This window comes from Theropithecus gelada, chromosome 1 (genome assembly GCF_003255815.1).
Source record: "Theropithecus gelada isolate Dixy chromosome 1, Tgel_1.0, whole genome shotgun sequence".
Lineage (NCBI taxonomy): Eukaryota > Metazoa > Chordata > Mammalia > Primates > Cercopithecidae > Theropithecus > Theropithecus gelada.
The window spans coordinates 186,754,166-186,767,831 of record NC_037668.1 but is presented as its reverse complement, the minus strand read 5'-3'; the positions used below and the strand labels follow the sequence as shown (position 1 = coordinate 186,767,831).

The 13,666-nt window shown below is 40.0% G+C and overlaps 1 protein-coding gene and 1 pseudogene across 5 annotated transcripts in view; one reads left to right on the top strand and one right to left on the bottom strand.

The window, feature by feature from the left end:
* SOAT1 (sterol O-acyltransferase 1) overlaps positions 1–13,666 on the top strand; it is a 63,426-nt gene that overhangs the window by 24,212 nt on the left and 25,548 nt on the right. For 4 of the 5 annotated variants that reach the window (XM_025389463.1, XM_025389473.1, XM_025389470.1 and 1 more), the window contains one exon: positions 4,883–4,941. The exons of the other annotated variant lie outside the window; for it this stretch is intronic. In XM_025389463.1, the coding sequence (XP_025245248.1) occupies positions 4,883–4,941 (59 nt within the window). The remainder of the gene's footprint in view (positions 1–4,882; positions 4,942–13,666) is intronic. 5 annotated transcript variants of the gene reach the window in all.
* Positions 6,499–7,017, bottom strand: LOC112627221 (annotated as a pseudogene).

Sequence of the window (13,666 nt, the reverse complement as noted above, 5' to 3'; positions counted from 1 at the left end):
AGTTATTCCCTTTTTGCCATAACCCCACGCCTCACTCTCTAGGCAACCACCAGCGTTTTGTCTGTCTCAGTAGAGTTATCTATTCTGGACAGTGTCATGTAAATAGGATCATACAATATGTAGTCTTTTGTGAGTTCCTCTTTTCACTTGGCAAAATGTTCACGTTTCACCCGTATTATAGCATGTATTAGTATTTCTTTTTTGAGAGGGCATGTTTTGATTTCTCTTGTGTATATACCTAGGAGTGGAATTACTACATCATATATTGGCTGTGTGTTTAATCTGTCGAGGAACTTCCAGACTGTTTTTCAAAGCACTACACTTTCCACCAGCAATGTCCTGGATAATTGAAGTTTCTTTCTCCACATTCAAGCCAACACTTGTTGTTGTTTGTGTTTTTGATTATAGCCATCATAGTGGGGGCGAAATGATATCTCATTGTAGTTTTGATTTGAATTTTCCTGATGGCCAGGGATGTTGAGTGTCTTTTCGTGTGGTTATTGGGCATTTTTTTTAAAAAGAGAAATATCTGTTCTGTTCAGTTACTTTGCCTATTTTTTTTTTTTTAGACGGAGTCTCGCTCTGTCACCCAGGCTGGAGATCTATGGCGTGATCTCGGCTCATTGCAACCTCTGCCTCCTGGGTTCAAGCGATTCACCTGCCTCAGCCTCCCGAGTAGCTGGGATTACAGGCATGTGCCACCAAGCCTGGCTAATTTTGTATTTTTAGTAGAGACAGGGTTTTTCCATATCGGTCAGGCTGGTCTCGAACTCCTGCCCTCAGGTGGTCAGCCTGCCTTGGCCTCCCAAAGTGCTGGAATTACAGGCATGAGCCACTGTGCCCGGCCTACTTTGCCTATGTTTTAATTAGACTGTCTGTCTTTTTATTTTTTTACTTTATTTTACCTTATTTTTGAGACAGTCTTGCTCTGTAGCCCAGGTTGGAGTACAGTGGCACATTCTTGGCTTACTGCAACTTCTGCCTCATAGGTTCAAGTGATCCTCTCACCTTAGCCTCCCAAGTAGCTGAGACTACAGGTGCGCATCCCCACGCCTGGCTAACTTTTGTATTTTTAGTAGAAAAGGGATTTTGCCATATTGTCCAGGCTGATCTCAAACTCCTGGGCTTGAGTGATTCTCCCACCTTGGCCTCCCAAAGTGCTGTGGTTACGGATATGAGCCACCATGCCTGGCCTATTTGTCTTTTTAATGTTGAGTTGTAAAAGTTCTTTATGTATTCTGGATACAAGTCCCTAATCAGATTTGCAAATTTTTTTCCCATTCTGCGGGTTGTCTTTTTACTTTCTTGATGGTGTTCTTTGTAGCACAAAAGTGACTTAAATTTTGATAGAATCTATCAATATAGTTAATCTATATTTTCTAATGTTGATCGTTCTTTTGGTGTCTTAGAAGTCATTGTCAGTCCAAGGCCTCTGTTTTCTTCTATATTTTTAGATGTTTGATCCTTTGTGAGTTAGTTTCTACATATGGTGTGAGTTCCAGGTCCATATTCATGCTTTTTCATGTGGCTATTCAGTTGTCCCAGCTCTGTTTGTTGAAAAGAAGAATCTTTCTGCATTTTTCTTGGCACCTTTGTCGAAAATCAGTTATTAATAATCATAAAGGTGAATGTTTGTTTATTTCTGGACTCTCAGTTCTTTTCCATTGATCATCTATGTGTGTATCTCTAAAATTGGGAAGTGTGAGTTTTCCAGCTTTGTTATTTTCTTTTTCATGATTTGTATGGCTATTCTGTGTTCTTGAATTTCTATATGAATTTTAGGATCAGCTTGTCAATTTCTGCAAAGAAGCCAGGTGAAATTTTGGTGAGGATTGCTTTAAATCTATGGAAGAATTGGTGAGCATTGCCATGTTAACAATATTAAATCTTCTAGTCAATGAATATGGGATGTCTTTAGACTTATTTAGTTCAATTTTTATTCCATTTTCTTCATGGCACCTTTTATTTACATCAGATATTATAAAGCTGATGAATTCACATTCTTTTCTTTCATTTTATTTATTTATTTTTTTGAGACAGAGTCTCGTTCTGTTGCCCAAGCTGGAGTGCAGTGGCATGATCTCGGCTCATTGCAGCTTCCACCTCCCAGGTTCAAGTGATTGTCCTGCCTCAGCCTCCCAAGTGTCAGGGACTACAGGCACACAGCACCACGGCCTGTCAAATTTTTTTTCTTTTTTTTCTTTCTTTTTTTTTTTTTTTTTTTTTTTTTTGAGATGGAGTCTCATTTTGTCTCCCAGGCTGGAATGCAGTGGCGCGATCTCGTCTCACTGCAACCTCTGCCTCCTGGGTTCAAGCAATTGTCCCTACCTCAGCTGCCTAAGTAGCTGGGATTATAGGTGCCTGCCACCATGCCTGGATAATTTTTATAGTTTTAGTAGAGGTGGGGTTTCGCCATGTTGTCCAGGCTGGTCTCGAATTCCTGACCTTAGGTGATCCACCCGCCTCGGCCTCCCAAAGTGCTGGGATTATAGACATGAGCCCCCATGCCCAGCCATGAACTCATATTCTTGGATATAATCTTTGTCATCCTTTGTAATCATTTCTGGTTGAGGTATGGCATTTTTCTTTATTCTTGGCACATTGGCAAATATCCTCTGAGACTTTCTTTTGAACCATTGTATTTTTAAAAACATTTATTGTAGAGATGGGGTCTTGCTACATTGCCCAAGATGGTCTCAAATCCCTAGGCTCAACTGATCCTCGCCACTTGGCCTCCCAAAGTGTGGGGATTTCAGGCGTGAGGCACCATGCCTAGCCTGAATCATTATATCTTTATGATCATTCATATTCACCCTAAGGCTGTATAACATAATGATTTCCTCCATTATAGTCTGCAGAAATTCCAAGTCAGAAGTATTTGTTGTGGAACTTTCCTCCATCTCTAGTGCAGCTGTGGTTGGCTCCCATTTCTAATTGGCTGTTTGATTGGACCTCTTCTATGTCTTTTAACCTCTCTATTATTCTCTGTCACTATTTCTCTGGACTATCTTCTGTATAATTTCCTTTGGTCTATATTCCCATTTACTAGTACTCTCTTCAGACATGTTTAATCTACTGTTTAATTTATCCATTGAATTTGAAACTTCAATTTTTTTTGTTTTGAGAAATCTTGTTGGTTTTTTTCAAGTCTGTTTGGTTAAATGGTTTCTTGTTCTTGCTTATGTTTTCCTTCTTTTTTTCTTTCCTTTTTTTTTTGAGACAGGGTCTCACTCTGTTACCTAGGTTGGAGTGCAGTGGTGCGATCACGCTTACTGCAGGCTCAAATTCTTGGGTTCAAGTGACCCTCCCACCTCAGCCTCCCAGGTAGCTGGGACTACAAGCATGCACCACCATGCCTGGCTTATTTTAAAACTTTTTTTTTTTTTTAAGAGATGGGGTCTTGCTATGTTGTCCAGGCTGGTCTTGAACTCCTGGCAACAAACAATCCTCCCCACCAGCCTCCTAAAGCGCTAGGATTACAAGTGTGCACCCCCACGCCCAGCCTTCCTTTTCTATGTTTTCAAGTTTCACTTTTATTTCCCTTAACATATTAATCATTCTGATTTTTTTTTTGTCCTAAAAGTAACAAATCCATTATCTTTAGTTTTTCAGTTCTGGATCTCTTGGCTGTTTCTGCTGTTTCCCATTTATTCTGCCTAGTTTCCTAGTATGTTTTATGAAGTTTGACTATTTTCCTTTTTTTTCTTTTTTCTTTTTTTTGAGACAGAGTCTCACTCTGTCATCCAGGCTGGCGTGCAGTGGTGCAATATCGGCTCACTGCAACCTCCACCTTCCAGATTCAAGCGATTCTCCTTCCTCAGCCTCCCGAGTAGCTGGGACGAGCTTTTCCTTTTTATGGTAACTTTATCTTTTGGAATTCTATGAGTAGCTGGGACGAGCTTCTCCTTTTTATGGTAACTTTATCTGTTGGAATTCTGTACAGCCTTGATTGATATTGTAATCTTCCAGGGAGGAATTTCACTTGTGTCTGCCAGTAGCCTGGAGACCCAACCTGGATTAGCTTTAGAATATATTTATCTCAGATTTTTCAGACCACATAGATAGTGTGAGTTTAGATTGCAAACTCTAGTGAGGGGGTTATGATTTCTTGGGGCAAATTTTCCCTCTCTGCACAGCATCGAGTAGAGACAGACACATTTCCTTCTGTTTTGGTTTCTTTCTTATACACTGGGGTTGTGGCCTTATGTGTGGTCCCTGGCTTTATGTGGCAGTATCCTGTTAGACTTCCCATTTTGGGCAGGCCCTAGACTTTGCCATTTTGTAAAGTATTGTCCTCTGCGCACTATTCTGCAAAAATACCGTACCCTGTGTTGCTGTCCGTGTAGAAGCTCAAGGTTTCTAGGATTTGGCGAGAATGCTTAGATTTCTTATATGTCCCCTAGAATTCCGGTTTCACTTTCTTCCCTCCCTCCCTCCCTCCCTCCCTCCTTCCTTCCTTCCTTCCTTCCTTCCTTCCTTCCTTCCCTCCCTTCCTCCCTCCCTCCCTCCCTCTGGATTTATGCTAGCTTGGCAATAACTTTTACAAGGTTTTCGGTTTTTAATATTTTACCCAGCATCTTAGTGGTCTCAATTGTAGAATCTATTCAGGGAATCTAATTTCCCATGCTGTCAGAATTGGATCTATAGCATTGCATAATTAACATCGTTGTAATTACTGTGTGTACATTTACTCGCTTTGTTCTTTGTATTTTTATGTATAAATTTCCTTATAGTTATTTTGACCACGCTGTCATGTTTTATGGTCGTACCATAGTTTACGCAGTTACTTTTGTATTTGTTTGTTTTAAACTTTATGATTTAGATAGTGCTACTAGGTAGCCGTATCCATCAACTTAAAAGTCATGTTTTTTTCTTCCCGTAGGTCGAATTGACATAAAACAGTTGATAGCAAAGAAGATAAAGTTGACAGCAGAGGCAGAGGCAAGTAACTCCCTCTTCTAGAAACAAAAATGTAGAGTTTTAGATAGAGTTTTGTTTGGTAACATTTTTAATGCTAAATTGCTCAGATAATTGTTTAAGCAATTCATCAGTTGCCATTATCCTGTGGGACAAGAAAATAAGATCGGCTGACTTGTCATCCTGCATAAGGATCCAGATTGCCTTTTTCTCTCCCATCTCATCTATCACTGGCATTTTCTGGCACTTACCAGCGAATCTTGGTTTTAGTGACCCATGGTTAATAGTTGATAGGATTGAATGCCTTTATTAGTGCTTTATGAAAGTATCTGTCATGGTTCACAGTAAATAGCAGCCCTCCAATAAATGTTGAATCTGAATCTAGAAGTAGATTCCCTGTCGAGGAAATAGAAATAACCACTCGAAAAAAAAAAATCATGAAATCATTTCGAGTGGGGATAAATAGTTCTACAAACCAGAATTCCTCAGTACCCTCAGGAAATTGTAGAGGGCAAAGAACATTTTTTTGAAAAACTGTTATGATCCAATACCTGGATGTAAGTTGACTTAAAATTCAAAGCAAACTCCTGTTTTCCCAAGGAGAAGATCACTTCCAAAATTTATTGGCCAGTTTGACTGTATAAACATCCAGTGATGAAGATGAAGTAGCCCTGTTTTATTTATTTAGTTACGTGCATATGTACATATACATTTATAGAATAATCTCGATTTAGAAATATTTTTGTAATCATATTTCATGAAATGTATGCCAGATTATTTAAGCTCACTTTGATGTCAACGTCTTTGTTATTATCAGACCTAGTTTTTCAGTTATCATCCAAGGCCAGGGGCGTAGTATTTGTACTTTCATCTAATTTGTTGGAAATCAGTACTATTTGAGTCCAAGGATGATGCTGTCACAGCAAATTTATTAAAGAACATGTTTGCTTAACATTAAGAGATCTACGCTGTCCTCCTTCCATCATCCTGTAGGCATATTTGTGATGACTACAATGTAATCCCTCATGGTACTGCTTTATAAAGTGGTACTCAAAAGATTTATTTACTGCACTTGGAATTGTGGGTATAGACTCCTAGTTAATAGGGTGTTAAACTTTATTTTTCCTAATTCCATTAAGTTACCTGTGTAAGCCTCCAGCACTACAGTGATGAAGGTCATTTCTGGTGAATGTCTTTTCCAGTTAGTGCTTTGTTTCTCCATCATAAGAGATTGTTTAATGATTTGTTATGCAACTTCTTATCTGATGACTAATTTATAATTTTGGCTAAGAAAGTAAAAATATTTAATATATAGACACATGCTAGTTGTTTTTTTTTTTTTTTTTTTTTTGAGACATAGTCTCTCTCTGTCACCCTGTCTAGAGTGCAGTGGCACGATCTCAGCTCACTGCAACCTCCACCTCCTGGGTTCAAGCAATGCTCCTGCCTCAGCCTCCCAAGTAGCTGAGACTACAGGCACGTGCCACCACACCTGGCTAATTTTTTGTAATTTTTAGTAGAGATGGGGTTTCTTTTATTTTTTTTTCAGCCCAGAGGTGTTTTATTTTTCTTTAACCCATATTATGCCATGAATTCATGGGGAATAGGTTCCAGCAACTCAGGCTCCTTCCCATTGGTTCTCACAAAGTGTGCTTCTCTGGGTGGAGCAGGCTGGCACTTCAGTTGAACCCAGGTACCTTTCTCTTTGGCTTCTTTCTTTTTCTGATCATTTTCCTTCACGCGTTTCAGGAAGCTATCTCGGCTCTTAGAGTGCTTAATGTGCTCAGTGTGCACATTAATTCTCTTGGCAAGAATCTTGCCCTTAACTTGTTTGTTTACAACAATGCCAACAGCATGCTGGCTGTGGACAACAATGCCAACAGCATGCTGGGTGTAGACATTGTAGACTCCTCCAGTTTTGCCATGGTAACACCTGTGGGGTATTCCTTTTTGAACAGTACCCATTCCCTTGATGTCTACAACATCACCTTTCTTGTAGATTCACATATACATGGCCAAAGGAGCAACTCCATGTTTTCTAAAAGGCCTACAGAACATACATCGGGTGCCTCTCCTCTTTCCCATTGTGTTTGACATTTTGGTGAATTACTGGAAGATGGTGGTTCTGGCCTAAAGGGCGAGATGGGGTTTCACTGCATTAGCCAGGATGGTCCCAATCTCCTGACCTCGTGATCCGCCTGCGTCAGCCTCCCAAAGTGCTGGGATTACAGGCGTGAGCCACCACAGTCGGCCTAAAATAAATTTTGTTTTTGTGGTTTACTAGAGTGTTTCTGACCCTTCTTATTTCTCTAGTCAGGCAGGATACCTACATTTTTATTATTCCCTTTTCAATTCTTCCTTTGTCCTCTTTTGTTCCTGCCCTTCTTATCAAGAACACAAAACCTTATTATGTTCTATTTGTGAGGGAAAGTTTCAAATAGGTGAAAAGTAAGTCTGTCTCTGCTGTCATTCCTCTATTGAAAAATCTAAAGTGGGAGGAGAACTTTTTCCCGTACAGAATCACAAACCCAAAGGCGAGAGGGAGTTTGGGGTAGAAAGTAAAGGTTTTAGGGAAAAGGGGTAAGAAAGGGGTGGCAGAAAGAGAGATAATGGGGGGATAGTCCAAGGATTTAAGTTAAAACTTTTTAAAGAATATTCTACTTGTTTGCTTTATATATTAATAAAATTATGAAATCTTTTAGCTTGGTCACTTAGGAGGCTTAGAAGAAGAAAGTAATGAATGAAGTAAGGGAAAAGCTGAAAGAAAGGCGGACCTTGGTTTAGCTCATATTAATATGTGTATTGTGCAAGTGACATAAGGGTTGCAGAGTTGTACAAGACTTGTTCCCTGATGTTAAGGGAAGTACTGGCCTGAACAAAGGTAATGGTGTTAGAAAACTTACACTGTACATATTTTAGGGCACTTAATGGGCATCTGTGTCTCTATTGGGGCACAATGGCAAGAAAAAGTTGAAAAATTGAGGCTAGATTATAAAGCATTTTTTCTCAACTTTTATACACTCATTCATGTAGCTCTTTCTATCTGAAAATCCTTCTTTCTCCATCCACCAATCAAAATAATGTATATCCTTCAAATTTTAGGTCAAATCTTGCTGTTTCTACAGTTTTCTGAACATTCCAGTTGAAATGATGTCCTCTCTACTCTATATTCCTAACTACTTAGTTTGTACCCCTACTATATGCTCATATGTATTAGACCGTACATTATTCTGAATGAGTCACCAAATGTCATTTGGTGAACTTTAGGTGATTTGACTTAGAAGTTTTAAAATTGTCAATTATTTGCTGTCTAATGAGATTGACTATTTTACCATTGTTTATTAATTGTAATATTTTTTTCTTTTTTTTTGTTTTGGAGACAGAGTTTTCACTGTGTTGCCCAGACTGGAGTGCAGTGATGCAATCTCTGCTCACTGCAACCTCCGCCTCCTGGATTCAAGTGATTCTCCTGCCTAAGCCTCCCCAGCTGCTGGGATTACAGGCATGTGCCACCATGCCTGGCTAATTTTTGTATTTTTAGTAGAGGCGGCCTTTCACCATGTTGGCCAGACTGATCTTGAAACTCCTGACCTCAAATGATTCACCTACCTCGGCCTCCCAAAGTGCAGGGATTACAGGCGTGAGCCACTGCACCCAGCCAATTGCAATGTTTTTGAACAAGATATAGTAGGACTACTGTTCTGATGTGAAAGTTCAGGATGGCATATAGAGTTTGGAGACAGTCAGAATTGATAGGGAGCTGTTGTAATATTTTAGTATTTTAGACTGAGGAAACAGATGAGCCAGTAGGAGAAGGGAACTATATTTAGAAGTCCTCTTACAGGCTAAGCTTTTATACTACATACTTTATATACATAATTTTACTTAAATCATCCCATTTATAAGAGATCTCTAATTGCTCACATTTTTTTAGTTATTGCTTTATTGGTTGACATTTACTAACATGGAAGGACTTGAGATAATAAGTATGTGAACATTGTTCAGAGCCATGAACTTGGTTTGTTTTTTCACATACTAATTCCTTTTCTGTTGTGGGTTTTTACAAATAATTTTTAAAAACTGAAAGGAATTTTCTGGTCATTTGTAATTTGTGTCATGTTCCTCTCGGTTGTCACTTCATCTTTCCTTGATCTTTAAAGTGAGAGCATTGCGCTAGTTGTCTCCAAGGTCCCTTTTAGCTCTAAAGGTTTATGTCATAATTGTGTAGCTGACTAAAGCTTTTTCAGAATTCACTGCTTGTTATTGTAAAGGAAATAGTCGATAAATCTCATTGACTGCTGTTTCAGCTCCTCAGAACTAGAGTTGTCAGGTAAAATACAGTATGTCCAATCGAATTTGAATTTCAGATAAACAATGAATACTTTTTTAGTAATCATGCAATATTTGAGACAGACTAAGAAGTTATTTATCTGAAATTTAAATTTAAATATAGTGTCCTATATTATTTGCCAAATTGGGCAACCAACAAAGAACTCTGAAAAGTTAAATGTGTAGATAGAGGAGCTCTTATTAAGGACAGGCGTGAAGAAGTTCGTCAAGCATTGAGCAAACCTTTTGGTCTAAAGGGAAGAGGAGTGAGGGAAGTGATGATGTGAGTGTGTTGAAATTAGTGGTTTGAACTGACTGAATCTCTTAAGGTCTCTTCAAGGTCTAACATGGTTGTTAAAAAAAGTTTTAAGGATGTACTTTTTATCTAATGCCAGTGGGGTCATACAAACTTGTGTAACTCTGATTATGACCTTTTGAAATCGTTAGAATTGTGTTGTAACAAGACTTTAAAAGATCTTAGAACAGTCCAAGGGAGATTCAGATGAGTAAGTCCCAACCAATTTACATTAACAATTTAATTAGCTTTGCTTTTGTTGTTGTTGTTTTTAATAGAGACAAGGTCTCACTATGTTGCCCAGGCTGATCTCAAACTCCTGAAGGCATAAAAGAAAATATATTCAAATGATATTAATGTATCTCACAGAATCTTAGGAGAAGATGAACATTCAAGCTCTGGAAAGAGTAAGGATTTTAGTAGGAAGAGTTTAGATACTTTAGATATTTCAATATAATAAAGTTTCCACTCACTTTCTTTCAAAGCTCAGAACATCAGATTTATTATAAGAGAGATAATTGAATTTTGGCCAGAAGGACAAGGTCATATAGTATAGCCCTGGCCTGGACATTAGATGCCTGTCCTCGGTTCTGAGAGTAGTTTTCAGAGAAAAATGAATATGTTAAGAAGGGCAAAGGGAATGCCTTTACTAATTGGTGTTTGTTGAACTTTTGTTAACAACTTTATAGAGGGAATGTTAGGTCTCATGTGAATATTAGAAGGATGAAAAAAATTACTTTCTATTTCTACTTCTTAAAAATACATTTTTGGGCTGGGCACATTGGCTCATACCTATAATCCCAGCACTTTGGGAGGCCAAGGTAGGTGGATCACTTGAGTTCATGAGTTTGAGACCAGCCTGGACAACATGGCAAAACCCTGTGTCTACAAAAAAATACAAAAATTAGCTGGGCATTGTTGTGTGTGCCTGTAGTCCTGCTACTCAGGAGGCTGAGGTGAGAAGATCATTTGAGCCCAGGAGGTAGAGGTTGCAATGAACCAAGATGGTGCCACTGCACTCCAGCGTGGGTGATAGAGCCAGACTTTGTCTTTAAAAAAAAAAAAAAAAATTGTAGCAACATATTCTGTTTGCTTCTCATATAGCATTTCAAATATTGTTTTTTCACATCAGTACCTTATGCTATTGTCCGGCAATTAAATGATCAAACTGTGATGAGTAAGAGTCAGGATACAAAAATTAGCTGGGTATGGTGACGCATGCCTATAATACTAGGTACTGGGGAGGCTGAAGCAGGAGAATCGCTTGAACCCAGGGGGCAGAGGTTGCAGTGAGCCGAGATCATGGCATTGCGCTCCAGCCTGGGAGACAAGAGTGAAACTCTGTCTCAAAAAAATAAATAAATAAAAAGACTCAGGTGTCATGTCTGCAAATAAGAGTTTCTCGCCATGTTTTTTCAGTCATTCAAGTAACACCTTCTAAAAAAGTTTTTGGGTCAGGCATGGTGACCCATGCCTGTAATCCCACCTGTAATCCCAGCACTTTGAGAGGTTGAGGCTGGCGGATCACATGAGTTAGAGACCAGCCCAACCAACATGATGAAACCCCATCTTTACTAAAAATACAAAAAAATGTCCGAGCGCAGTGGCTCAAGCCTGTAATCCCAGCACTTTGGGAGGCCAAGACGGGCGGATCAGGAGGACAGAAGATCGAGACCATCCTAGCTAACAACGGTGAAACCCCGTCTCTACTAAAAAATACAAAAAATTAGCCGGGCGAGGTGGCGGACGCCTGTAGTCCCAACTACTCGGGAGGCTGAGGCAGGAGAATGGCGTAAACCTGGGAGGCAGAGCTTGCAGTGAGCTGAGATCCGGCCACTGCTCTCCAGCCTGGGCGACAGAGCGAGACTCCATCTCAAAAAAAAAAAAAACAAAACAAAAAAATTAACCAGGTCTGGTGGTACATGCCTATAGTCCCAAGTACTCTGGAAGCAGGAGAATCACTTGAACCCAGGAGCTGGAGGTTGCAGTGAGCTGAGATCATACCACTGCACTCCAGCCTGGGTAACAGACCATGACTTCATCTCAAAAAGAAAAAAAAAAAGTTTTTGGATAGTGCTTATCTGTTGATTTATTGGCCGACTGCTGGAGAGACAAGTCTTAAGTATTTTCTGCTCAGAAATCCTTTGATTATTATATAAGTTAAGAATGGGTTTTGCTGTAATAGTGAACAAAATAATAGGGGCTTATACAAAATTAGTAATTTCTTTTTCTCATGTCTACAATTCAGAGGTAGGAGGTCCATAGCTGGTACTGACTCCATGGTCCTCAAGGACCCTGGTTTGGTTCCTTCTAGTTTCCCTACCTCACCATTTGTAATTGCTTGATGGGTTCTTCTTACCCTTGGCACAGACAAAACCAATGGACTGAGACAGTGGTAATGCAGTAGAGAAGGAGTTTAATGCAAAGCTAGCCAAATGGAAGGACAGGAGTTTATTATACACACCAGCCTCTGAGAACTCAGAGGCCTGGGTTTTTATGGATAAGTTGGCAGGCAGGAGTCTAGGGAATGGATGCTGCTGATTAGTTGGGGTTGAAATCATAGGGGTGTGGAAAACAGTTCTCACGCACAGAGTCAGCCTCTGGGTGGGAGTCACAGGACCGGTCATGGGTTTAGGGGGTAAGCTGGTCAGTTACCAGAATTCAAAGATCAGAAAAACATCTCAGAAGATGTTCAGGTCCCTCCCATAATCCTATCTTGTGGCATTTCTTTAGTGTTACAAAGGTGGTTTCAGTTCCCAACGAGGGACTATTACCTCCTTACATCAAAGTTGACCTATGAATTTCTCCCAGAGTTAGATTGGCCTCTGCTCAGGAATGAGCGAGGATGGCCAGCCTGTGAGGCTAGAAGCATGATGGAGTCAGACATGCTAGACGTCTCTCACTGTCATAGTCTTTGCAAAGGCAGTTTCACATTCATAGGCTGTGGTCCTCCTCGTTGTCCAAATGGCTCTAGTCATTTCATCTGAGTTCCAAGTGGCAAAATTGAGGGAAGGAAAGGAGTGGGAGTAAGGAACAGGTATCTGCTGTCTGTTAAGGAAATTTTCTGTGGACTTTGACAAACCTTTTCTTTTTTCTTTTTTTTTTTTTTTGAAACGGAGTCTCACTCTGTCGCCCAGGCTGGAGTGCAGTGGCCAGATCTCAGCTCACTGCAAGCTCTGCCTCCCGGGTTCAGGCCATTCTCCTGCCTCAGCCTCCCAAGTAACTGGGACTACAGGCGCCCGCCACCTCACTCGGCTAGTTTTTTGTATTTTTTAGTAGAGATGAGGTTTCACCGTTGTTAGCCAGGATGGTCTCGATCTCCTGACCTCGTGATCTGCCTGTCTCGGCCTCCCAAAGTGCTGGGATTACAGGCTTGAGCCACCGCGCCCGGCTGACAAACCTTTTCCACCTGTATCTTATTGGCTACCTAGGTGCAAAGAGAGACTGGGAAGTTTATTTATTCTAAGCAGTCATGTGCCCAGATAGAAATCAGGGATTCTGGTACTAAGAAAGGGGTAGGCACTGATAGGGTTGACAGATAACAGTTTCTACTATGGCTGTCTATTTTTCTTTGCTGCCCCAATCTACTGGTCAAATTTCACCTTTTTGCTATGCAAGTGTGGCCATACATTTTTCTGATATTTTCCTTTCTGCCTTTCCTCATTTTATTTAAACGCACAAGTGTAAGAATCTCTAGTCTATTTTGAAGAATTTTGGGAAAGTCAGTTTATTGTGCTTTATGATTTCATCACTTACAAAAGGTAGACAGGTACCTGTCCTGTTGCCCTTGAACGTTTAGCAGTTCGATTTAATGAATGCCTACTTGGTTTCTTTGTCTATCAGGTACTACATTAAGTGCTGGGATTTTAAAGAAGTTGTATTTTCTGTTCTCATACTGAGAACACTATATATAAAATGCATGAACAAGGGGAACAGTGACTTAATTAGATACCTTAAAAATGTTCTTTGGCCAGGCACAGTGGCTCACGCCTGTAAACCCAGCACTTTGGGAGGCCAAGGCAGGCAGATCATTTGAGGCCAGGAGTTCGAGACCAACCTCGGCAACATTGTGAAACCCTGTCTCTACTAAAAATACAAAATTAGTTATCAGTTAACAAAAAGATA